The sequence below is a fragment of the Toxorhynchites rutilus genome, chromosome 1 (assembly GCF_029784135.1).
Source record: "Toxorhynchites rutilus septentrionalis strain SRP chromosome 1, ASM2978413v1, whole genome shotgun sequence".
Taxonomy (NCBI): Eukaryota; Metazoa; Arthropoda; class Insecta; order Diptera; family Culicidae; genus Toxorhynchites; species Toxorhynchites rutilus.
In genome coordinates this window covers 200,302,978-200,329,378 of record NC_073744.1, presented here as the reverse complement: position 1 = coordinate 200,329,378, position 26,401 = coordinate 200,302,978, and the positions used below count along the sequence as shown (strand labels likewise).

The following is a 26,401-nucleotide window of genomic DNA, read 5'->3' as shown; positions in this document are numbered from 1 at the left end:
ACTCATCACAAATTAAAACTCGGAAACCAGCTTATTAATTTTCTTCTTGTTGGGCTATCTTCAACATTTTCTTCAGGAAAAGTAGGGAATATAAGGATATTGTAACAACTTTGATGATTACACTATGTTCTTAAATCTATTCTTATATCTAATATGTATTTACATTTCAACTTATTCTACTGTTTATAGCAAGTAAATCAATTACTCGCAAAGAAAGAACATATTTGCTTTGTGAATAACCGAAACGACCGAAAAAATATTTGAGGTATTCAAGAACTGAATATTTGCTTGTCGTGTTTTGTGTCGCATATATTCGATAAGTACACGTTGATCAAATTTAATCGAACAGTGTATGAGCACTAGAGTGCCAATGGATGTATGGAAAAAAGTGACGCTTAAAGCGAACTTGATTAAAAACGTTGATTCCCACGAAAAAAGTCCTAGAGTGTCGATTTTTGACAAAAAAAAATCGGGATGACTGTAGATCTCGACGTTTCATGCAATTTGAAGACATTTGGCATCAATTTTTTTTTCGAACACCTTGATTTCCTATACTCCCCCCTTGGGTGATTTTTCGGTTTTCAAACAACTTAAATTTTGACCGCTGTCCGACACTAATAAATGAAGTCCGATTGAGCTGATATTTTGCATAGGGTAGTTTTTTGTGGGAATCAACATTTTGATTCAAGTTCGCTTTGAAAATTCGAGATGGGCATTTTCATTGCACTCAGAAAGAGAGAGAGAGAGAGAGAGAGAGAGAGAGAAAGAGAGAGAAAGAGAAATTTTCTTAATGAATTATTAAAGAGATTCAGTCTCCTGCGCTGCTTTGCCTCAAACGCTCGAATAAGGTTTGATTCATTCAGAATCCGGGGACACTGTCCATTTCATAACAGCGGTCCAAGCAGGCGTATCTAGATTTTTTTCGGAGCACATTGTTTGGAAAATCAATATTTTTCGATGGTAACAATTTCACGTTGATAGGTTTTGTTTGAAAAAGATGTGTAGGATAGAAGCCGAGAAAGGTAATTTGATTTTTGGACACTCACATTGAAAATCCGGCGTGGTCAGGCACTGAAATCACAAAACCTTTGAAAGCGGCTAAATCGACGTGTAAGATGTGCTGAAACGTTTCCGTGAACGTACAACTATTGTTCGGATGGATCAGAGGAGGGTCGTAGTGGGACTTACGATTGGAAGGTGAGGTTGAATATACAGGGTGGCGCATAAGTTACCCAACGCTCTCTCAAGGAAAAAAATCAACGATCGCGCTGCAACTATCGAGCGTGGTGGTTCCTAAGCGGTTCAGTTGTCGACTTCGTATCGTTTTTTATTCGAGAATAAAGATTTTGTATCGTGAAACATTTTTTATACGATTTTTTTTGTGCAAATCGGTTGCGTGACTTATGCGCACCCCTGTATTGAGAACAACTAATAGAACGCAAAAAACACAACTCCAGTTAAAGTACCATCCGGAGAATTGGTATGCGAGAAGGTTATTTAAAATTTCCGTGTCTGCAAGCAAACAAACAGGACAATGAAGCAAAATCTGGTGGCTAAAAAAGACGTACAACAAAGTTTTGATAAAGTACGAAGGATTCATGCCGATGGATGACGAAACGTACGTGAAGATGTATTCTGGACTATTCCCAGGCTTGAAATATAGAGTAGATATCCCCAGCAAATCTAAGTTCGTTTTGGCTGATAAATTTCCCTGCAAGGTATTCCCAGCTTTGGACAGAAAACCGAGGTTCTCGTCACAAACAAGACAATGGACTCGAAAGTGTATAGGGAAGAGTGTGAAGCGGAAATTGAAGAAGGTTGCCAAAGTGATTCGAGATACTGTAGACATGAAGAGATCGTGGGATAAAATGACCGCTGAGATCGACCAACAGGAAGTCTAGACTTTGATGGACACTTTTCCGAAGAAAAGTACGAAAGTTTATCAAAATCTGCATTTTTAAATAAAAAAAAACATAGAAGTATCAAGGAAGAGAAAGAAAGAGAAATATAAAGAAATAGAGAGGGAGAGAAATAGAATGTAATAGAGAGAGAAATATTAAAGGAATAGAGAGAGAGAAATATGAAGGGATAGAGAAAGAGAAATATGATAGGGATAGAGAGAGAGAAATGCGAAGGGATAGAGAGAGAAATATAAAAGAATAGAGAGATAAATAGAAAGGGATAGAGAGAAATAGAAAGGGAGAAAGAGAGAGAAACAGAAAGGGAGAAAGAGAGAGAAATAGAAAGGGAGAAAGAGAGAAATAGAAAGGGAGAGAGAGAGAAAGAGAAAGGAGGAGAGAGAGAGAAAAATAGAAAAGGAGAAAGAGAGAAATAGAAAGGGAGAAAGAGAGAGAGAGAGAAATAGAAAGGGAAAAAGAGAGAAATAGAAAGGGAGAGAGAGAGAAATAGAAAGGAGGAGAGAGATAGAGAAAAATAGAAAAGGAGAAAGAGAGAAATAGAAAGGGAGAAAGAGAGAGAAATAGAAAGGGAGAAAGAGAGAGAAATAGAAAGGGAGAAAGAGAGAGAAATAGAAAGGGGGAGAGAAATAGAGAAATAGAAAGGGAGAAAGAGAGAGAGAGAGAGAGAGAGAGAAATAGAAAGGGAGAAAGAGAGAGAGAGAGAAACAGAAAGGGAGAAAGAGAGAGAGAGAAACAGAAAGGGAGAAAGAGAGAGAGAGAGAAACAGAAAGGGAGAAAGAGAGAGAGAAACAGAAAGGGAGAAAGAGACATAAATAGAAAGGGAGAGAGAGAGAGAAATAGAAAGGAGGAGAGAGATAGAGAAAAATAGAAAAGGAGAAAGAGAAATAGAAAGGGAGAAAGAGAGAAATAGAAAGGGAGAAAGAGAGAGAAATAGAAAGGGGGAGAGAGAGAGAGAAATAGAAAGGGAGAAAGAGAGAGAGAGAAATAGAAAGGGAGAAAGAGAGAGAGAAATAAAAAGGGAGAAAGAGAGAGAGAGATAAATAGAAAGGGAGAAAGAGAGAGAAATAGAAAGGGAGAAAGAGAGAGAGAAATAGAAAGGGAGAAAGAGAGAGAAATAGAAAGGGAGAAAGAGAGAGAAATAGAAAAGGAGAAAGAGAGAGAAATAGAAAGGGTGAAAGAGAGAGAAATAGAAAGGGAGAAAGAGAGAGAAATAGAAAGGGAGAAAGAGAGAGAAATAGAAAGGGAGAAAGAGAGAGAGAGAAATAGAAAGGGAGAAAGAGAGAGAAATAGAAAGGGAGAAAGAGAGAGAAATAGAAAGGGAGAAAGAGAGAGAGAGAAATAGAAAGGGAGAAAGAGAGAGAGAAATAGAAAGGGAGAAAGAGAGAGAGAAATAGAAAGGGAGAAAGAGAGAGAAATAGAAAAGGAGAAAGAGAGAGAAATAGAAAAGGAGAAAGAGAGAAATAGAAAAGGAGAAAGAGAGAGAAATAGAAAGGGAGAAAGAGAGAGAAATAGAAAGGGAGAAAGAGAGAGAAATAGAAAGGGAGAAAGAGAGAAATAGAAAGGGAGAAAGAGAGAGAAATAGAAAGGGAGAAAGAGAGAGAAATAGAAAGGGAGAAAGAGAGAGAAATAGAAAGGGGGAGAGAGAGAGAAATAGAAAGGGAGAAAGAGAGAGAAAGGGAGAAAGAGAGTGAAATAGAAAGGGAGAGAAAGAGAGAAATAGAAAGGGAGAAAGAGAGAGAAATAGAAAGGGAGAAAGAGAGAAATAGAAAGGGAGAGAGAGAGAAAGAGAAAGGGAGAGAGAGAGAGAAAGAGAAAGAAGAGATAGAAGGAGAGAGAGAGAGAGAGAGAGAGAGAAAGAGATAGAAGGAGAGAGAGAGAAAGAGATAGAAGGAGAGGGAGAGAGAGATAGAGAAAGAGATAGAAGGAGAGGGAGAGAGAGATAGAGAAAGAGATAGAAGGAGAGAGAGAGAGAAGGGTGGCGACTACCTGGAAAACTCCATGAAAATACGAAAATTTCAGGGATTTGCATCATCTGCGGAACTACATTCGAGTTGGATTCCACATACATTCCTTCGTACACACAGAATGTGTTCGAGCAAATCCCATGGCAATTACAGTTTGCCGTGTAATGTTATTCACATTTTCAGACGATGCGAAAGGTTTCCCCGACGAAAATTTCTCTGCGCACAGGATCCGTTCTGTTCAATGTTGACAGAGGAATCCTAGCAATATAAGCTCCGCCGTGTTCAAATTATTGAGTATAATGCAGCCATTCGTGGTTTCAAATCACCGCATTCACAATTTATCAATTATCCAGCTAGCGGTCAGACGGCAGCGGCTTTTCAAAAAGCCTTTCCCAAGGCTGAGTTTAGTTCTCCAAGTTGGAACCGGAAAAAAAAATTGTTCAATTCCTTGAGTATGGCTACAGATCAGCTCCGCAGAAGGAATTTGAACAGAATCCAAGAAAACGACCAATAACATTGGACAGAGAGAATGTACAGTGGATCAAGACTGCTAACAATCGAACGCAGCCTAGTTCCTCAAAAAGTGTGCCGGAATGATTAGCATAACTCGATTATTCACTGACCAAATAAATCATGCGTCTAACGAGTGCAGATTATCATACCATCATTCTCGGGGTGAAGTCAAATGACACACGCGTGACATCGGTAGAATTAATCAATTAAAATCGCTCCGGGTTGTCGGGTAAACAAAAACAGTTCGAACCATGCCCTAGAAATGCTCCTTTTTAGAGTACTCCAGGGAACACCTCACAGAATAAATCCGCAACTTTTCGGAAGATATCGGGAATATTTAACAAGATTAAATCATCGTTATTATTACTGACATCAGATGGTGGGTTACATCATCGAGCCTATGCTACTGCGCCACCACAGAGAGAAGCTGCCCATGAAACGATCACCTTCAAATTGGTCCACACCGGGAGCACTGCTGGCAGCAGATTGTCCGCTCTCTCCTGCCCTCCCCCCCCCCAACCACAAACGACAGCGACGAGTGCCATAAATATGCACATATCGTCGTAGCATGACATGACGGATGTGCGCATTCCGGCCGCGACCGAATCGGGGCCCCCGTTTCGATTCTATACGACGTTTCTGTTGAATCAATTTCTTCACTTTTACTACCATATACACCACTCTCTTGGAGCAGTTTTCTACTACCAGCTGCTTGAACTGGTAGTAGTAGTAGTAGTATTTGTAGTTGGTGTAATAGTAGCACCAGTATTGGTGGTGCTGATAGTAGCTGCGCAGTATTATTTCATACCCATTCTGCACACACAAACGTGAGAGGGTTGCGGGACGATGCGTTGAAGAATGCTCCAACCGGGCGCAGCGGAAAATGTAAACAAAAAGTTGTAAGAACTGCATTGACCCTCTTTCCTCGCGCACAGTCTACCAATGGCTATTATTTTTCTCCTTTTTTATTGGGGAGATTTTTCAGCCGTAGGCTGGTTCATTTTTAATACGGATTTTCCTTGTTTTGCCCATAATCAAAAGCAAGAGACAAAAATATTCTACCCAAAAATAGTTGGCAACCGTACGAGAAAGCGAACATTCTGTTGAATAACCGCGTCATCGTCATCTGTCCGGGGGGAAGAAGAAAGAAGGATGCTGCTTCGAATACCGAAAATAAAGTAGGTTTTTGTTTTGTCGAACCAACAGATCGGACCAGGTGAAGACGCACGCGAGTGTCGGGGGCGAGCTGGGGGCGGTTCACGACCAATCGCGAAAGAGTGGCATACTAAAGACCACTTGTTTATTTGCGTTCAGAGTTTGTTTTGCTCGTTTGCTAGCCAGAAGACGGCCGACGACCGCGCCGCGCGTTGAGAATGTGCTTCGTATTCGCATGTTGTTTCTAGAAGCATTCTTGCGTGCATGCGTTATGAGCGAAGACGATCGGGGAAATCAATCGTCTGGCGTCGATGATGGAGAATGCGCTGCATCCGAATGAATCATAACTGCGCAACGAGTAGCTTTCGTTTTCTGATTTTGCCTTTCAAGGATATCCAAAAGATGGATATTGCGCATCATCACGTGTAACATGACATCTCGGAGGCAATGACGATGGGACGATAATGACGGAAGCCGGAAGAAACAATAAACTCCTTTGTTTCCCCGCTTTTCCTATCTTCCGAATACCGCATTAATTGCAGGTATTTTTGCGCAATTTGTTCACGATTTCCATAAATATTGGTATGGTACGAAAATATTCAGTCATCAAAACAATTATTCTCATTTCTATTTTGTTTATTTTCCTAAAATCTTTAATTGTATTCATGTGTTGGTGAAAAGTGCCCCCAAATCTTATCACCAGCACATATGAAACATACATATGCGTCACATCCCAAATTCGGCTCCATTTCCTTTTTTTCTTCTCGAGTTATGCGTTTCATTTGTATGGGAGCCCCCCTTTAGAGAGAAGGGAGGAGTGTCGAACTACCATAGAAACGTTCATCGATCCCTAAAACCTCTATATGCTAAGTTTGATTCCATTTGTTTGATTAGTTCTCGAGTTGTTCAGCTCTTTAGAGAGGGGAAAGGAGTGTCAAACCACCATAAAAACATTTATTGATCCTTAAAACCTCCACATGCCAAATTTGGTTCCGTTTGCTTGATCAGTTTTCGAGTTATGCAGAAATTTGTCCTTCATTTGTATGGCAGCTCCCCCTTAGAGAGAGGGTGGAGTGTCTAACCACCATAGGAACATTTATTGCACCTTAAAACCTCCATATGCCTAATTTAGTTTCATTTGCTTGATTAATTCTCGAGAAGTGCAGAAATTAGTGTTTCATTTATATGGCAGCCCCCCTTAGAGAGGGGGAGGGGTCTCGAAGTATCATAGGAACCTTCCCCGACCCCAAAAACCCCTACATACCAATTTTCATGTCGATCGGTTCAGTAATTTCCGAGTCCATAGGAATAAGACAGAAATCCATTTTTATATATGTGGGACGATTGGCATACCCCCCGGCGAAAAAACGAAGCGAAAGTTAGTTCTAAGTGATACTCCGATCGATGCAGACGCATCTTTGCGTTTGTTAATAATCTAAATTGAATAAAGATAATGTTAATATTTCTCAACAACTCCTTTCCCCAACTTTTCTTACATGGGGGCTCGTCCGGGAAGGAGTAATCGAGAAATTACTCGGTTGACGCGTAAAATCGCGAAAAAGTGATAAAAGTTGTAAAGAGTTGTAAAGTTGTAAGAGTTGGTTCCGAAATCAAAATGGCGGAACAAGTGGACGAGTTGTGCGAAGTTTTCACAAAAGCCGGATTGATGCGTGAATGTGAAAAACGAGGCTTGGCATCGGATGGATGCAAAAAGGAGATAGCACAGCGAATCGCATACCACGACAACACGATGGTTGCAAACGACGGTCGTTCGGGTACCAACGAGGTGTATGGAACGGCAAGCAACAGAACAGTGGTGACGATGACGCTGAAAATAACGATGATGAAAACGATGACAACGGTGTAAACGACGATGATGGTCATTATGATGACGACGGCGTAAACGATGACAATGATGACGATGAGCACGATGGTAGTAATGACGGTGAGCATGTTGGTAATAACGAAGAGGACGGCAATAGCCACGATATGTTTCACATTGCTCTGACGAAGAGAGGACGCACATCGACACCGAAAGACAGGAATCGGTTCATGCCTGAGCAGCACCAACCGTATTCGTTCAGAGATGTTGAAGATAGCATTGAAACGTACGGTGCCGAAGAGGGACAAGATGTTAAACTCTGGATGTCACTGTTCGAAGCGATATCCCGAACAGCTTATTGGAACGATGAACAAAAGCTAGTCATGTGCAGAAAAAAGTTGACGATCACTGCACGGAAATTTATGTTTGCGCAACGAGATGTCACTTCGTTTGCTAAATTGAAGAGTGCGTTGATCAAAGAGTTTGCTCCTTTCGTTCGTGCGAGTGACATTCATCGCCAGCTTGCAGCGCGAAAGAGAAAGTCAGACGAAGCCATACGTGATTACATCTACGCATCTACAGCGTATTGCTCACTCTATCGACCTTGATGAGCCGAGCGTTTGCGAGTACATTGTTGACGGAATAACCGACGATGAATTCCACCGATCACTGCTGTACGAGGCGCAAACGATTCGTCAGCTGAAGGAGAAGCTGTTAAATTTCGAGAAAGTACAGAAGAAGATCGTCAAACCGAAGTCACACGATGGTCAGCAGAGAAGAAAGGAGCAACGCGAGAAGGAGAAAAAGCAGCCGAACGTTAAGAAGTACTGCTTTAACTGTGGTGATTCGTCACACATTGCTGATGTCTGCCCGCAAAAGAGCGAAGGACCGAAGTGTTTTAATTGTAATTCGTTCGGTCACTTGTCGAAGAACTGTACGAATTCGGGTGAAAAAATGAAACACGATGGTGTAAAGAAGAGTGTGTCAAAAGTAAACAGATTGAAAAGTGTTGAGAGTGTTAATCCAAGTGTTTTGATTAACATTGACGACCGCGAAATCAGTGCAATCATTGATACATGAAGCGAGATTTCTCTGATCCGAAAAGATTTGTGGTTAGAACTACCGAATAACGAACGCAAACTCAAGAAGTCGGACATGAAAGTGCGCGGTTACGGTGGAGACGTGGAAGTTGTTTGCGGCGAATCAGTGCTTAACGTTTTTATCGAGAATGAGACGTATGAAATGCTTGTTTATGTTGTGCCGAAGGAAGCGATCGACGTGAAACTGCTGATTGGAATGGACTTCCTACGTGGTGTCAATTATTCTATCACCCCGAAAGGCGTACGAATCAAAAAGTTTCCGACAGAAGAGCTTGAGTGCGATGCAAAATGGATCCGCAGGATCGAAGAATATGTTGGTGTGAGTGAAATCGACGTACCATACCAGTACCGTGATGACGTCAAGAATCTTATTGGAAAATATCAACCGGTGTCATCTGTAACGGCGGCGAACAAATTGAAAATCACCTTGAATGACAATGAAGTAGTGTGCGTGAATCCACGACGGCTAGCTCCTCTCGAGAAGGAAATCGTGAAGAAGCAGATTGACGAGTGGTTGGCAAAGGGTATTATTCAACCTTCGCAAAGTGAGTACGCCAGTGCTGTAGTGGTAGTACCGAAGAAAGACGGATCCCGTCGCGTGTGTATTGATTACCGCGAAATCAATAAGAGGATGATCCGTGACAATTATCCTATGCCGAACGTGGAAGAACAGATCGATCAGCTGTCTAGTGCGCGAGTGTTTACAACGTTGGACTTGGAGAATTCGTAACTCCACGTACCTATTGATGAAGACAGTCGAAAATACACATCGTTCGTAACGAGTGACGGACAATTTGAGTTCTTGCGTGCCCCATTTGGACTGTGCACGAGTGGAAATGCTTTTGGACGGTTCATACACTCTGCTTTGAAAGAGTTGATCAACGATGGGACAATTTTAGTATTCGTGGACGACGTTATAATCCCATCGAACACTGAAGAAGAAGGACTGAAAAAGTTAGAAAAAGTGATGAAAGTGGCCGAAAAGGCAGGACTCAAGTTCAGTTGGAAGAAATGTGTGTTCCTGCAACGTCGTGTCGAGTACCTCGGCTACACGATCTACGATGGACGTGTTGAACCAGCGCCTTGCGAAGATAGAAAAGGTCAAGCAGTTCCCGATTCCGACGACGGTGAAGCAACTCCAGAGATTCTACGGTTTGGCAAGTTACTTTCGGAAATTTGTGCCCGCGTTTGCCGATGTCGCGCGACCTTTATCCCGTATGTTGAAAAAAGATAGTAAATTCGATTTTGACGACGAAGCGATTGCTGCCTTCAACCGCATAAAAGAATTTCTCGTAAGTTTTCCTGTGTTGCGAATATTCCGACCTGATGCAGAGACCGAAATTCATACCGACGCCAGTAAACACGGTTTAGCTGGCATTCTGATGCAACGCGCTGATGACGACAGTAGGTTCCACCCTTGTTATTATTACAGTCGTTTGACAAGTAACGCCGAGAAGAATTACCATGCCTATGAGCTAGAAACTTTGGCAGTGGTAGAAACGATCAAGAAGTTCCGATGCTATCTGTTGGGTCGTAAATTCGGGGTCATTACGGATTGCAGAGCTTTTAAAGATTCGATGAATAAAAAGAAGATGAACGCTCGAATCGCACGATGGATCGTCGATCTAGCTGAATTTGATTTTGATGTCGAGCACCGCCCTGGAGAAAAACTACCGCATGTTGATGCGCTGTCGCGAGCAAATGTTTTAATGATTTCTGCTTCTGTTAGCGCCCAAGTTGCTGAAGGTCAGCGAAACGACGAGAAAGCCAAAGCAATCATGGCTGCATTGGAGATTAACGGCGAGTACGGTGGATACAGCACAAGTGGCGGAGTTTTGTACGAGGATAACGGAGAGAACCGACGGCTGTATGTTCCGCAATCAATGGAAGCAACGATCGTACGAACGGCTCACGAGAAAGGGCACTTCGGAGTGAAGAAGACGAATGAACGAATCGCTAAGGACTATTTCATTCCTAGTCTGGAGGATAAAATCAAGCGCTGTATTGCCACGTGTGTTCCGTGTATCGTCAGCGAAAAGAAGCGTGGAAAGCTGGAAGGAGAACTTAAGCCGATCCCGAAGGGTGACGTGCCTTTGGATACCCTGCATGTGGACCATCTCGGACCAATGCCATCGACGCGCAAGTCTTATAACTATATTTTGACGGTGATTGACGGGTTTACGAAGTTTGTGTGGTTGTTTCCGACTAAATCAACTGGATCTGAAGAGACGTTGAAGAAGTTGCGAATTATATTCGATACGTTTGGCAATCCTCGAAGAATAATCAGTGACCGTGGTTCAGCGTTTACGTCAGGATTGTTTACCAAGTTTTGCTCGGACGAAGGGATTGATTTGCATATGATTGTCACCGGTGTTCCCCGTGGCAATGGACAGGTTGAACGTGTTCATCGCGTCATTATTCCGATGCTCACGAAGCTTTCGATCGACAAGCCTGAAGGATGGTTTAACCACGTCGCGAATGTGCCTAAACAACAGTTGGCAGAGGGCAATCCGAACAACTCCGTGTGAACTACTAATTGGTGTCAAAATGAGAACGAAGGAAGATGAAGCCCTGTACGAGATATTGCAGCAAGAATTACGGGACGACTTTCAACAATCACGGAATGAGTCAACGGAACTTGCTCATCAAAGCATCCAACAGATCCAGCAAGAGAATAAGAAGCAGTATAACCTACGCAGAAAGCAGTCGCAGCACTACCGACTTGGTGATGTTGTGGCCATTCCGAGAACACAATTCGGCGTTGGCCAGAAGGTGAAGCAGAAGTATTTTGGACCGTATGAGATTGTAGGAGTATGGCCGAACGATCGATACGAGGTGCGTAAGCTAGATGCCGAATCTGAAGGACCGAACAAGACGTCAACATCCGGAGATTCCCTTAAGCCGTGGTCACTTCCGGGACGGAAGTAATGTCAGGAAAGGCCTGTGGGACGATTGGCATACCCCCCGGCGAAAAAACGAAGCGAAAGTTAGTTCTAAGTGATACTCCGATCGATGCAGACGCATCTTTGCATTTCTTAATAATCTAAATTGAATAAAGATAATGTTAATATTTCTCAACAACTCCTTTCCTCAACTTTTCTTACATATATATAGATATTCAACTTGCAAAAAAATGAATTTTGTTTCGTAATTATTGATTGTAGTCGTTTTTTATTGTTTTCATGGCTTTGAACTAGGGGGCGATATGTCGATCATCTGAATCGGTCCAGTTCAAGAGTTGTGAATTTTTCTAGTGGAAAAATGGGGGAAAATTGTTTTTTCGAACCACTGGTTAACTTTGAAAAATCATATCTCTAAAACGAAACAGTAGTATCCGATATCGAGATATGTTATGTAAAAACCTTCAGCTTTCAAGAAAAAATATAGCGCCCTCTAGTTCGAAGCCATGAAAAAACGAATACAATCAATAATTATGAACACAAAATCCATTTGTTTTTTGCAAGTTCAATATTTTTCAATAAATTACTAGCTCATTGGCTCCAATTTGATCATTTTCATTCATTCGATCGTTCGATCATCTAAATCAATGGATCAAAAGTTATGAATTTTTGAAAAAAAAGGTATTTTTGGGAAAAAGTGGAAAACATTCATTTTCCGGATCACCCTAAAATGGAAATGGGCACCCAAAAAAAAAAAAATGCGGGTCTAATGTTTTGCGATAAAGATCAAAATTACCACTTTTGACGTATATCTGAGAACCACTATATCGTTTTGCCTTGGAATGGCTGTATTATTAGTCAAAGCCCAATACACAAACCACAAATCTTGTAAAAGCTTCACACAAAAAAAGGGTGGGTTGTATCTATGATATAACCGCAAGGTTGACGTGGGACTACCTTAGCTTAGTAATCATTTGTTTGTATTGATTAAATTTTTGATTAAATGAAACAATTTCCGAATTCAATTGAATTCAATACATTTGCGTTGTGAGTAAAAAGTTTGAACCAATGCCTTGTCTCTAGTGTCTGCACGATTTTACCAGGTACCTAAGTTTAGAAGACCGTTTTAGGGAAACGCCCTCTAGTCTGCACAAAGGCAAGCGAGTACAAATGTACTCGTAGTTTGCATGTATTTGCAATGCCAGTTTCCCCAGACACCTTGGTTTAGAAGTCTTTATAGGTAAACAGATTTCAGTCGTAACAAAAATACTCCCGATCTGCATGACTTTGCAATCCCAATTTCACTAGACATCTTGGTTCTGAAGCCTGTGTTGAGGAAACATATTTTAGTCGGAACAAAAATGCCCCGACTTGCATGTATCTACAATGCTAATTCCCCCTCGCTCCAAGGATTTGTAGTCTGTATTAGGGAAACACATTTCAGCCGGAACAAAAATGCCCCCAACTTGCATGAATTTGCAATGTCAACTTCCCCATGTCTTTCGATTTGAAGTCTGTGTTAGGGAAACACATTTTGGTGGGAACAAAAACTCCCCCTACTTTCATGTATTTGCAATTAGTGATCCCCGATAATCGTTCGATTAATCGATTAATCGAATACTTCCTAAAGAAATCGATTATTAATCGAACGAATACTGCGCAACCAATAATCGAAGCGAACGATTAATTTACGTCGATTAATCGTTCCAAACCCACAGAAAAAAACGCAGTTTTATCCTGAAATTCAATCATTATCTTTGGTGCTCCCCTAGACTCGTAAACGAAACTCAATGCAGTCAATACGAATTGAGCTTCTTTTGCGAGTTTGGGGGAGCGTAGAAGATGATAATTGATTTTCAGGCGAAATGAACACTTTTTTGATTCCAGATGGCTTTCTAGCAAATGAGAAATATTAGTCTAACTAATTATTTCTCTCATTGTGAAAATTAATCGATTAATCGATTATTTGGGACGATTAATCGTATCGAATAGCAAACTGCTGAAAAGTATGCGATTAGCTGATGAACGATTAATTTAAAAAATCAGAGATCACTATTTGGAATGTCGATTTCTCCAACGCTACTTGGTTTTGAAGTCTGTGTTAGGGAACACATTTCGGAGAGAACAAAAGTCCCCCTACTTTCGTGTATTTGCAATTCCGATTTCCCCAAGGCTGCTTGGTTTTGAAGTCCGTGTTGGGGAAACCGTAAAGCAGGCCAATCGAAACGAGGCAGTTAAGGTGTTTAAATAACGCTTAACATTTTACAGTTATTCAATTATTTATCTAATGAAAAATTACAGTTTTATTAATTGCGATAGAAACGTAGAAATATTACGTATCAATTGATGCAAACATCTTTCCGATCCAGTAGAAAATGTTCGAGTTATAAGCATTCGAAATCTTGCATTTTTTCCTGCATGTTCAGTGTTTATGTTTTCATTTTACCCCCCATATATTCCGGTTAGACGTAGTCCCACGTCAAAAAAACATCGGGCCTGATCACGAACGTTACTACACGGTGAAAAGGAGGTGAATTGTGTACAACGTTATTACGGCTGTCACCGTGTGTGTAGAATCCGGAAGAGTTCATCCGTCGTGACAACTTTGATGAACTCGGTGTTATTATGAATACCACGATACTGTCACGTCACGGAGAAAAACAAGTATATTTGTCACTTGTGTTTTAGATGGTGAAAGCTAGTCACGCGGAATGGAGTAAGTTTAATTTCGGATTTATTTAGCTTTTTTGCTAACATTTTAAATCTTGTCTTGCTTTTAGAGAAAAAAAAGATAAACAAACAGCAATTTACCCGCTTGGAGGCATTTTTAGAACGAAATCCTGACGTATCCAGAAAACGTGAATTTGTTTATTTAGATTCGATAAATGCGCTATGGGATATAATTGAGGATTAAAAATGTAGCTCCCGTAGACCGATTGAAACATGGCGAAAGGTCTAATTTCGATTGCCTTAAATGAATAGAAATTTTTTGTTTCTATTTTAAAAATTAGACTAACAGAGAGTTGCAACCCCATAAAATGGCAATGGAGGCCACTGGTCCAAAACGATAATTATGATTGATTATATATAGAATTGATTTGTTGATCTTTTGAATATAAAATAATAACTGTAATGTTCTTCCAATATTGCAGAGCTGGTTTTTGTAATTCAAACATTCGAAATTGGTGGACAAGACCCGAATCAGGACGATAGTTACATCGAATAAGGCCATCGATCTCTTGTTTTTACGTAATAGATATTTTCAACGATATTGTTTTGAAGACATACTTTGAATGAAAGAATATTTAAGTTTCAAATAAAAAAGAATCTATCATAGCAAAGCTTTTAAATTAATAATTTTTAAATTATTCTCTAGTTCTTTTTCCATAATTTTGATATCCGTCTAAAGAAAATCTGAATCATTTTCTGCTTTTGGCAAATTCCTTGAAACTCATCAGATGTTCCATATGAAAATTATGCTTCTGACCGACGCTACTGACCAGTTTCTGTTTAAATAATTATATCAAACCTCATGTCCCGTATATCAAATTAACCGAGAATGGGAAGGATATAAGGATTAAAGTTCAGAATTCCATATGGGAGTAGCTCAGATTATACTGATCATGACATGGATAAATTCGGGTTTATTCTGAGATATAGAAGATATTATTATTCATCAAAATTGTAGAAACGGTTCTTAAAAAATGATTTGACCGTTGACCTATACTAAATACTTCGCACTATTCAAACGAGTAAAACAGAGCTGAGTACAAGACTATGCGAGATATCGATTATTAAACTCATGATAGTCATGCTTTATCTCTAGAGTAACTTATACAGGGTTTTCCATTTCGGGCTTCCGAAAGTATACAGCCCTGCGCTGACAACCGTTTGACATAGCTGTCAACCAAAGCGTCATATCGTTAGTTGAATGTCTGCCATTTTACAATATGGATCGTTTTAGCATCGCACAACGTGTTAATTTTGTTAAATTATACTATAAAAATGATGAAAAACCGGCAAATGTTTTTCGAGCATTACGGACGGATTTTGGTCGTCATGGACGGCCTACAGAGCACACAATCGCTAATGTAGGGCGTAAATTCGAACAAACTGGATCCGTAGCGGATATTGTGAAACATGTGCATCATCGTAATGTGCGTTCGGCCGAAAATATTGCTGCTGTTGCTGCCAGTGTGGAGGATGACCCGAATGTTTCGATTCCACGGCGTGCTCAGCAATTGGGCTTGTCAAACACATCATAGTGGCGAATTTTGCATTTTGGACTTGCACCTACATCCATATAAAGTCCAACTGGTACAAAAATTAGAGCGTGGTGACGATGGAATGCGTCGGGCATACGTCGATTGGGTGAACGAACAACAGCAGTAAAATGCTGAATTTTCGCATCAAATTTTCTGCAGCGATGAGGCACATTTCGAGCTCGGTGGCTATGTGAACACCCAAAATTTCCGTACATGGGGCTCAGAAAATCCACACGTGATTGTTGAGAGGCCATTGCATCCGCCAAAAGTCACTGTTTGGTGCGCATTATGGTCTGGTGGAGTCATCGGGCCGTATTTCTTTGAAAATGAGGACGGCGAGACGGTAACTGTGAATGGTGAGCGCTATGGCCGCTTGTTAACCGATTTTTTTTTCAAAAATTGAAGATATCACCATGGCCATATTGCGAACGAAATTTGAGGGACGCATAATTTCGCGTTTTGGTGATGCCAATTGGCCGTCCAGATCATGCGATTTGAACTCGCTAGACTTTTTTTTTGTGGGGTTATGTGAAAGACCGTGTCTATGCCAACTCTCCGCAAACTCTTGAACATTTGAAAAACAACATTCGTGAAGTTATGACCGAGATACCGCCCCATATGTGCCGAAAAGTAATCGAAAATTACCTGTTCCGGATCAAGGTGTGCGAGGAAGCCCTAGGTGGACATTTGAATGATGTTGTATTTCACACATAATGGCATAAACCAAACTTTAATTTGAAATAAAAGTTTCATCGAAATTCGAATTCTAAGTGTGTTTTATTTCAATTTACTTTCGGAATTTAAAGTTGGAAAACCCTGTAGAAAGAGGAAATAAAATTACATTCTCATACGTTCAACAACTACATTATTCAAGAGCAGCCAAGTATTCCTCCTAATCTTTGAACCAGCGTTTGATTCAGCCAACTAACGCACCAAGCAAATGATTCATTGAATGAGTCCGAATAGTTGGCATTGAAATACCGAATCATCGAGGAATAACCGCAAACTTGTCATTCTAAAACATACGTTCAATTGAATGGAATATTATCTCATACACTTATTAATTTTACCTACATAACGTTTAAACGTCCGAAATTATGCAACCGACAGAACGTTCAAACGCCCGAAACTATGCAGCTGACATCTCTCTTATAAACGGGAATGAACTCTTTCACTTCACGGAGTTTATTTTGACACGTGACAATGATGATAGATACAAAAAGATTAAGGGCCTGATTCTCGAATACACTACGAATACACTTCACGGTGGAAACGGTATGAAACGCATTCGCGATGACAACAGTACGGTGTCGACATCAGGATGCGTGATTAGTTTCCCACTAAATTTATCATAATAAAATCAAATTATCTTCAGATTAAATTTTTGTATGAGATTATTACATCACAGTTTGATAAGAAGAGGTTAATTTTCATTAATGATTTTTTATTTGAAAAGTGTTCATTCTGCCTGAAAACTCATCATTATCTTCGACACTTCACTAACTCGTAAAACGTAGTTCAATGGCGTGCCGTTTATTTCGTTTCCACCGTGAAGTGTATTCGAGAATCAGGCGAAGTAAGTGAAGTGTAAGTGACGTGAAAGCGTTCGTGATCAGGCCCATCGATTTCTTTCTCATTTCACCCGGTCACTGTTCTGGACGTTTTTTTTTATCCCATTTATTTATTTAAGGCTCATTAGCATTTTAGCTGTAACAGAGCCGAATTTTAATCGTGTACATGTCACATGGTTATCATATCTATAATAATAGCACATTACATTACACAGTTGCCATTCGCCTGTGTTCCTTCTATACTATTGCATATCGTACATTTACACAGTAGCCATTTAGGCGTAAGAGTATTATTTCTGTTCTTCCATTATCCAGTTAGACCACCGGACAACGGAGACAGTTGATTGATCATTGTTGAGTTATTTATAGAACAGCAGCCCGATGTGTCTTGCAGAGCAGAGCAGTTGTATGGATGAATCGATCTTATTTCGACCGTGGATCGATCTCCATCGCTGATGATTGTTGCGTGGACGTAGCTATTCTGTAACAACACAAAGATGGTCAATGAGGGCCCTGAGTTTTGAACTCACGATCGATCGCTTACTAAGCGAACGCGCAACCAATGTGGCTACGGAGACCCCCGTTCTGGACGTTGCTGTTGATGAAATAAAACTGAAACTCAAAGCGATTTTTTTCTATTTATTTTCTATTTCATCCAAAAAAATATTGAACAATTTAAATATTGAAAATCCACAATTTAGGAAACTCAAAAACTACATATTTTGAAATTTGAAAATTTAATAATTTGAAGGGTTGAATAGTTTTAAAAATGTGATATCAAGAATTTCAAAAGAAAGTGAGGAAAATATGATTTGAGAAATCAAAAATTGCGTATTCCCAAATCAGAAAAATTCGCAAACTAAAAAATGGAAAAATTGAAGCATTTTGAAAATAGAAAACGTTGATAAAATTTTAAAGTATTGTTAAATATTGAAAAACTGAAAGCAAAAAAAAAACGAAAAATTTTAAAATTAATACATCCAAAAATTAAAAAAAAAATAATTTCAATCGAAAATAGTAATATAGGGCGGACTCGATAATATACAGTTTCGAATTTATTTTCACTGTATATAATCGAATTCTGTATATAATCGGGTCAAAACAATTTTTTTTAATCGGTTTTTAATTATATATTTTTCGTTTTTTTGAATAGAAAGGATCATATTTGATGAAAAAATCCTTCTATGCATATGTTGGAATTTCAACAACTACAGAGTTGTTTTTCGTGAAATAAGTCATATTTGAAATATAGAAAAATATTTCTTCTTCTTTTTTGGCTTTAAGAGGGTTTAAACTTTTCCGTTCATTCGCCTCTAAAAAATTCGCCTTTTTTTTCAAACTGTATATAATCGAAGCACATAAAATCGAGTCTGTATATAATCGAGCCCGACCTGTATTGGGAAATGTGGAAATTGGAAAAATAAAATTAGAAGAATTAATCGTGGAAGCGAATGATTTAAGAGTTCAAAAATAATGAACTCATATTCCTATTTTTCAAAATTGAAGAGTTAAAAAATCAAATTGAAAAATAGTCAATTGATACAAGTAATTGAAAAAATCTAAATTTATAATTGAAATAATAAAATGTCAAGAAAATTATGAAAAAAATGATGAATTTGTAATTAAAAATTTCAGAAAGAATATCAACTTTCCGAAATAGAGAAATTCGAAAATTCCAAAATAGTCACGTGAGGGTTGTGTCCGAGACACGACCGCATAGTTGACCTAGGATTCCGTTAGACTATCTGTTGATTTTAGATATGTTTGAAGAATTTGGTGGCCCTGAAAAGGGCCGTTTTGTTTGGTTGTTAGGAATTGTTTGTTCACTCCACCAGTGTTTACCGAGTGACGATGACAGAAGTATGATAAACAGTCGTTGGATGGTGCGTATCAGATAAAAGATACCAAAGTGGAACGAGATATGATGAAAACCGCCCTCTGTGATCCTAGACTAGATGCCTCCTGGGTTATGTATGGATGAAATAAAGAAAAAAACTCACTAATGTAATATAAGATAATTACCAATACCGAACACAATTATCAATTTTTCTCATCAGTAAAAACATGTTACTTTAATATAGAGAAAACATATTTGAAATGGAAAAGGTAAATTTCTTATATAATTTTTACTTTCTGTGTGTTTATTCAACCCAATGCGGATTTTAATTGGACTAACAACAACTAATACTAAATGTAGAGCATAGACGAAATCATTTTTTCTAATATTTCTTCACTTTTTCAATTTTTCTAACCGCATAAACTTTCCTTGGGTGAAAATGAACATAACGAAACAGACAGCTTAAATCAAACGACCCGTTCTCGAGCGGGAACACACCTTGATTTTTATTTATGAAAATTGACATAAATCGTTCCATATTTCAAGTCATTTTTAACACAACTGCAATAATACAATTTGACGCTTACACTTGTGCTAAATTTTTCACAATACACGATCGGTCACTGATATGAAATTTCACGAAGCAACGAACATTAAAGTTACACAAATTTAAATTTTATTTGCTAGAATTAATCGTATCACTCACCTCACTTGCAATATAAAAATACCCCTGACTTGCATATCTTTGCGATGCCGATTTCCCCCGGGCACCTTGGTTTTGATATCTCTGTTAGGGAATACATTTCGGTAGGAACAAAAGTTTCCCCTACTTTTATGTTTTTGCAATACCGATTTCCCCCAGGCAGTTTGGTTTTGATGTCTCTGTTAGTGACCCGCCGCACGAGTCGTCAATTCGACCAATTTGGGTATTTCCGTTGGGATAGGGGTTGAGATTTTTCAATTGTTCGATAGTTAGTTTCAGGCCATATATTCTCTTTAATATAAAAAATTGTTATGAAGTACCGAAACTGATTGACACAAATATTGCATCAATCCATTATGAAATGACTGAAATTGGACAATTTTCACGATGTGCTCGATTTTCGATTTTTATTTTGTACCCTAATATGTTCCCGAAAGTAATCCTACGTCAAAAGGAGTTATAAAAATCAAAAATCGAAGAGTTGAGAATAGAGAAAATGGAAAAATTAAAAGATGGTTAGATTTCAAAAAAATAAATTTTTCAACAATTAAAAAACGTGAAATAAAAACAAATGGGGAAACAGGTAAAAAACATAAAAAATAAAAATTTTCAAAAACTGTGAAATGCAAAAAAATATATATAAATGAATCCATCGGTGGCAAATTTCATTTCTGGAATTATACTTGCTCAGGAAGACGAAATCAGTAGTGTTCATAGATCTTCAATATCTGAGGTCGTACACTTTTCCATAATCGATGAACCCCGCGCTGTATCAAGCCCGTAAGATAGTCGTCGATAGATAGGTCTGACCTCCCAAACGAATTATTGTTCCACGTAGTCGATATGGGGTTAACATAATTTCCCTTTAACAAAATTTTTTTTTAATGTTTTTAACTGGGGAATTCTTCGCGAAGGCAAAAGATAAGTCATTGATCTATGTTATAAATATGAATAAATAAAGATTGAAATCTACGAATAATTGATGTTTGGCCATACGTTCGTAATTTAGGTTTTAGCTTTGTTTGTTCGATTATTCCAGTCTCTTTCAGCATCGGCCTTTAAAATATCCTAAATTTTCAGCGGCGGTATCCAATTTCGTCGAGCAACATTTCTTTGAGCTTTACTTTTATTTCATAAATTCCCCCTCCATTCCAGCTCGTGCCCCGGACAAGGACTGCTACCGTCTGGACCCAGCCAAAGGCACCCGGGAGAACGCCCACGATATCTACGCTTCGCTCAGCGTTCGCGCAACGAACGATACCAAACGACTCAGCCTGTTGAACGGGCTGGTGAAGCTGATCGAACGCTGGAAGAAGGAACATGAGATTGGCAGCTGCACGCTGCTGATCGGTAGTCCCCAGCGGAGACTGCTGCTGCAGCGAGATGTTGCACTGAGCTTCACCGTTGAAGAGTGGCTGTACGTTGTTAGTGCTTCGCTTGTGCATCAATCGACCCAGATCCGAGCCGGGGCGCTAAGAGCGGTACGGCATCTGCTGATGGTTCCTGGGGACGTGAGGATGCTCAACGAACTGCAGCTGGGACATTTGATTTGCCGGAGTTTCGATGTGTTGCTGAAGAACGAAGAAGAGCGAGTGCAGGCGCTGAAACTTATCCGTAAGCAGCTGGTGATAGCTCCCGAGCTGGTTTGCCCGGCGGTGGTGCGATGTTTGGTATCGCTGGGCGAAGGTGGCACAGAGGATCGAGCGGTGCGGGTTGACCGCAGCGATCGGATGCTGCGTGCTTGCTTGGCAACGCTGTGCGAATTTGGTGTCCTCAACCCGAAGCTACTGATTGTGTGTGGAGGCGTCAGTGCGATTACCAGGAACGTGCTGGAATGTCACAGTCCGCGGATAGCGGAAAGCCTGTGCGGAGTTTTACTCCACTTTCTAGAATGGCCAAAAACTCGACAAATCGCGGGAGTTAGGTTGGACTGTTTAGCCGCTCCGTACTGTGATTTCACCTATCGGCTGGGAATCATGGACAAGAACAAGGACGCAAGAGATCTCCGATTTACCTGTAGTCGTCTGGCGCTGCTCTCTGTCCTTCGCAGCTGGGCTGGAACAATCGAATTCTGCAATCCAACGAATCCCTCCGGTCTGAAGGCCATCATCGATGTGCTCTATCTCAATCAACTCGAAGTTCGCAAAGCTGTTCTAGATTTCCTCTACGAACTGCTCGGTCTTCCGCAGCCCGTTTGGACCGATGAATATTCGGTTGCCCTTTCCGTTGTCGATCCGGCCGAATATCAGGATTCGTGGCGCCTGAACGAGGGATTCGTCGCAGCGGAAGGTACAGCTGTGCTGCCATCTCTTGCCAGTCGGGTGCCAAACATCGCCGACATACACCTCGCACTGCTACTTTACTGTTTCATCGAGAATGGACTCCTCAACGCGCTGGTCGAAGTTATCGTTTCCAGTGACACCTTCATTTCGATTCGCGCGACTATTCTTCTGGGGAAAATTCTCCATCAAGTACATCAGCTGCTTCCGGCGGAAATCTGCAGCTCTTCTCCTTGCGCAACTCTGCCCACGCTGATCGCGAAGGCGACCGAAGGAAATCATCAGGCAAAGGCAGCGATTGCCTCGCTCCATCAGTTCCATCAAATGCTTCAGAATCGACCAGCAGCCTGTTCGCTCTTCCTCGATTGCATCATTCAGAACGGTGAACTGATAAACACCAGAATGTTCAAGCGGGAACTCAGTTCGCAGGTAAGCATTTTCAATTGTTAAATACCATTTTGGTTTGATTCATGTTTCTAACCTTGCAGGAAGCAGTTCCACTGCCGGCCACCAAGTATGCCACCGTCGACAGCAGCAACTCCGGCGTTAAACGAACCCGTCACGATTCCGTTGGTTCGACCGGGAGTTCGAGCGGTGGTGGTGGCATCAGCGGTCGTCTGGGCTATCTCTTCACCGGTAGTCTACCCCTGCCGAACGGATCATCGCTGGACGACAGCGCCATCAGTAGTATGGGCGGGGGCGGCGGTGTGGGAAAATCGGCCACAAGTGGGAGCAGCAAACGATCCAGTTTGAAGCGGACTCGCTTCCTGCACTTTTTCGACCATCTCAAAGAAAACGAACGACTGATTAAGGACTCGAATGTGCTGCTCAATAAGGACGCGAGCATGTGGGACTGGGACATTGTGATAACGATCTTCCGCTCGGACAGTCTGGGCAGCAAGCTGGACGATCAGAACACGCGGTTCATCAAGCGGATCATCGAGTATTTTAAGCCGAGCAACAATCGGTTTTCGCACCAGGAACTCAGCGGAAACACCAGCAATAGCAAGCTGCCGGCATACGTGACGGCGGCGTTGGAACTGATTGATTGGATGCAGCAGAGCCAGGAGGTGAGTTGTGAATGATCTCGGAATTTCGGTTTTTAACCCATTGCGGACCGCTCAGAGACTTCAGAGGCGAATGACATTTAAGTTTAAAGCCTCTATAAAATGAGCAAAGAAGAAAAGAACGAAACTGCGATTATTTGATAAAATTTATTGAATTAATTGATAAAGTTTGCATTTTTTGCACAATCTCTACGATATGGCTTGAAGAATAGGGATGCACGCGATCATTTTATCTATTCACTTAAGATTTGAATCAATTAGAATTCGGAATCCCAATTCATTTTATACTGGCGGTCGTAGTAGGCGTATCTTAAATCTTTTGACTGCAAATTGTTTGAAAAACAATATTTCTCGACAGTGAAAATTTCAGTTGATCCCTTTTGTTCAGAATAAGTTGTGTAGGATGGATGCCGAGAGAAGAAATTTGATTTTGAACACCTGCTTTAAAAATCCGGTGTGGTCAAATACTAAAATCACGAAATCACTGAAAGTGGACACAACTCTAACCAAAGTACCATCCGGAAAACTATATGTGAGAAATTTATCGTAATTTCTGTACCTGCAAGACGCTGCAGCAAAATTTGATGACCAAAAGACGCGCTCGTAAATTGTACAACAAGGTTTTGACGAAGTACGGAGGATGCATGCTGGTGGATGACTAAACGTACGTGAAAGTGGATTTTGGACAGCTCCCAGACCTGAAAATCTATAAGACACTGCTAGCGAAGACGTTCACAGCAAAGTGAGGCTCGTTTTGGCTGATTAATTTGTCAGGGTGTTCTTGATTCTTCTTCTTCTTCTTTTTGGCTTTAAGAGGGTTTAAACTTTTCAGTTCATTCGCCTCTAAGGGTTCTTGATTTGGTAAGGGATTTGCAGCTGTGGGTAGAAAACCAAGATTCTCGTCACAAGTAAGACGATGGACTCGAAAATGTGTAGAAGAGAAGTGCCTGCAGAAACGTCCGATGAAGTTTTGTATCGTATAACGTATAAAATCAACAACTTTTACGCCATATGAGCCTTAATAAAAAAAATATACTTTGGATAAAAAAAAACCTTTACGTGCGATTCAGTACACAAACTCTCTTCACCTAACGGTATGAAAATCAATGATGTACTGAAACTGCGTGAGCTTCCGCACCAATCTACTCGAGGCTGTCGTGACTATTCGACATTGGCAATGTTTCTTCTTTCAAACAATGCAGTCTCTTTGATATGGCGAAATATCAAAACATTTCATATTCTCCGCTATCGAAAACTCGCCCTTCGCCGACATCCTGAAGGAATTCCAAGACATCACTTTGCTCAATCAGAACCGACGACCCACCAAGACCATTCACCATATCATAACCATATATAATCTAGTTGTCTGACGCCCCCGGAGACTGCCGATTGACAAGCTGAATTTCGGTTTTTGATGGATCAAGGGATATTCCAGCCCTCGAAAAGCTGCTGGGCACTTGCTTAAGAAGTAAAACGGAACCTGGCGACCATGCAGTGACCATAAATGACTCATTGCAATCACGCTACCATGTACCGCACAGTCAAGATTTCTCTAACATCTTGCACGTTAAGAAAATTTTCTCCTGCATAGATCCCCTGCGAGCATATCATCAGATCCCCGTCACACCCGAGTACATACCGAAAACCGTCATCACAACTCTTTTTGGGCTGTTCGAATTCAAGTATATGACGTTCGGACTTCGGAATGCCGGTCAGGAGCTGCAGCGACACCTGCACGATATTTTGGGCGACCTCAACTTTATCTTCCCGTATGTTGACGATCTCAGCGTGGTATCCGACGATACTACGCAGCACAAGCAGCACCTGCGTACAGTATTCATCCGGCTACGTGATAATGATTTCACCATCAACGTTGGTAAGTTCCAAATCGGGCAAACAAAGGTTGAATTCCTCGGCCATCTCATCACTCAGGATGGCATCAAACCAAAACCAAGTAAGGTGAGGCTATCCTCACACCACAAGCCCCTCATCACTGCTTTCCAACAACGTCCAGAGAGAGCAAGTCTGACCTAGCAACGGTACCTCAGCACCATCAGCGAAAATACAACGGATATTCGACACGCACCCGGCGAGGAGAACCGAGTACGAGACATGTTATCGATTTCGATGCCTTAGCAACACAGCAGAAAACTGATGAAACTGAAGACATTATTCTCTATCTACCGTAACCTTTCTACTGAAGCCATCCGACCATTCGTCTCGCAGAACTTTCGGAATCAAATTATCGCTAAACTGCATAGCGATTCACACCCGGAGTTCGTGCGACTGCCAAACTCGATATTTTAATAAAAATTTGTTATATGCATTTTTAATATAAATTTTTTTTTGTACCTTCCATCAACCAGAAATACAACTGGTTTTGTGATTCCGGATTCTAAATGCTTGAAGCTTTATTACAATAGTTTTCCAATTTCTAATTGGAGCTATCTTCAATTTTCAAATGTTTGAATGCATGTCCAATAATTTTGGTTCGACCTATCAATGATACAGTAACTCCCCCCCCCCTCCATTTTTCGTTCCGCCCCAAACAGCTCGAATGCATACGTCTCCTGACCGACCTGTTCACCGACATCAGCCGGCAGCTGATGGCAATTCACGCGAAGAAATCTGCCCACGAGTGTCTGTTCAGCCCGGAGCACATGACCAGCACGATGAGCCAGCAGTACTTCCTGCTTATCGGGCGCATGTGTCGAACGGAGAAGGGTCTTAGTGTGCTCACCAACACCGATGTCTTCAAAGAGTAAGAGCCATCCATCGTTAGCGGTGCAAAATCATTTTATTCTCGTGCTCTTCTTAATCACACAGATTAACGACCATCGTGACGAAGACCAACCACATGTGTTACGTGAAGCTGATCGTTTCCGGACTGGACTACACCCTGGATGGTGAACCACGACGAATCCTAGCACGGGCACTGCTCAAGCATCCCTCGGCAAAGTTTCGACTGTACGCAACACAGTTTCTGCGGGTTTTGCTGCGCGCCCGACTGCCCAACTTCGAGGTGTGGGGCGTTCCGCTGCTGCTGAAGCTTGTCGACGAGAGCCAGGCTCGGTGCGTGCAGCTCGCAGCGCTTGAAATCCTCGAGGAGGCCTGTTACGAGCGGGTGTACCTGGAGGAACTAGTCAACGTGTGGCCCAACTTTGGCCGGACAGGGGATCACGGGAAGCTAGTCATGATGAAGTTCTACTCGATCCCACGCGGGTTGAACCATCCGGAGGCGAGGATCAAGAAGGAGATCGAACTGTGGGTTAGCAGCTACAACAAAAGGTATGTTGCAGAGAATCT

The 26,401-nt window shown here is 41.0% G+C and overlaps 1 protein-coding gene across 1 annotated transcript in view; it reads left to right on the top strand.

Annotated features, from left to right (window-relative positions):
* The window catches only part of LOC129764170 (rapamycin-insensitive companion of mTOR), a 51,089-nt gene that overhangs the window by 11,833 nt on the left and 12,855 nt on the right, over positions 1-26,401 (top strand). Inside the window, exons 2-5 of the mRNA XM_055763009.1 lie at positions 20,905-22,457; positions 22,517-23,098; positions 25,648-25,856; positions 25,922-26,383. Of these exons, the coding sequence (XP_055618984.1) occupies positions 20,905-22,457; positions 22,517-23,098; positions 25,648-25,856; positions 25,922-26,383 (2,806 nt within the window). The remainder of the gene's footprint in view (positions 1-20,904; positions 22,458-22,516; positions 23,099-25,647; positions 25,857-25,921; positions 26,384-26,401) is intronic.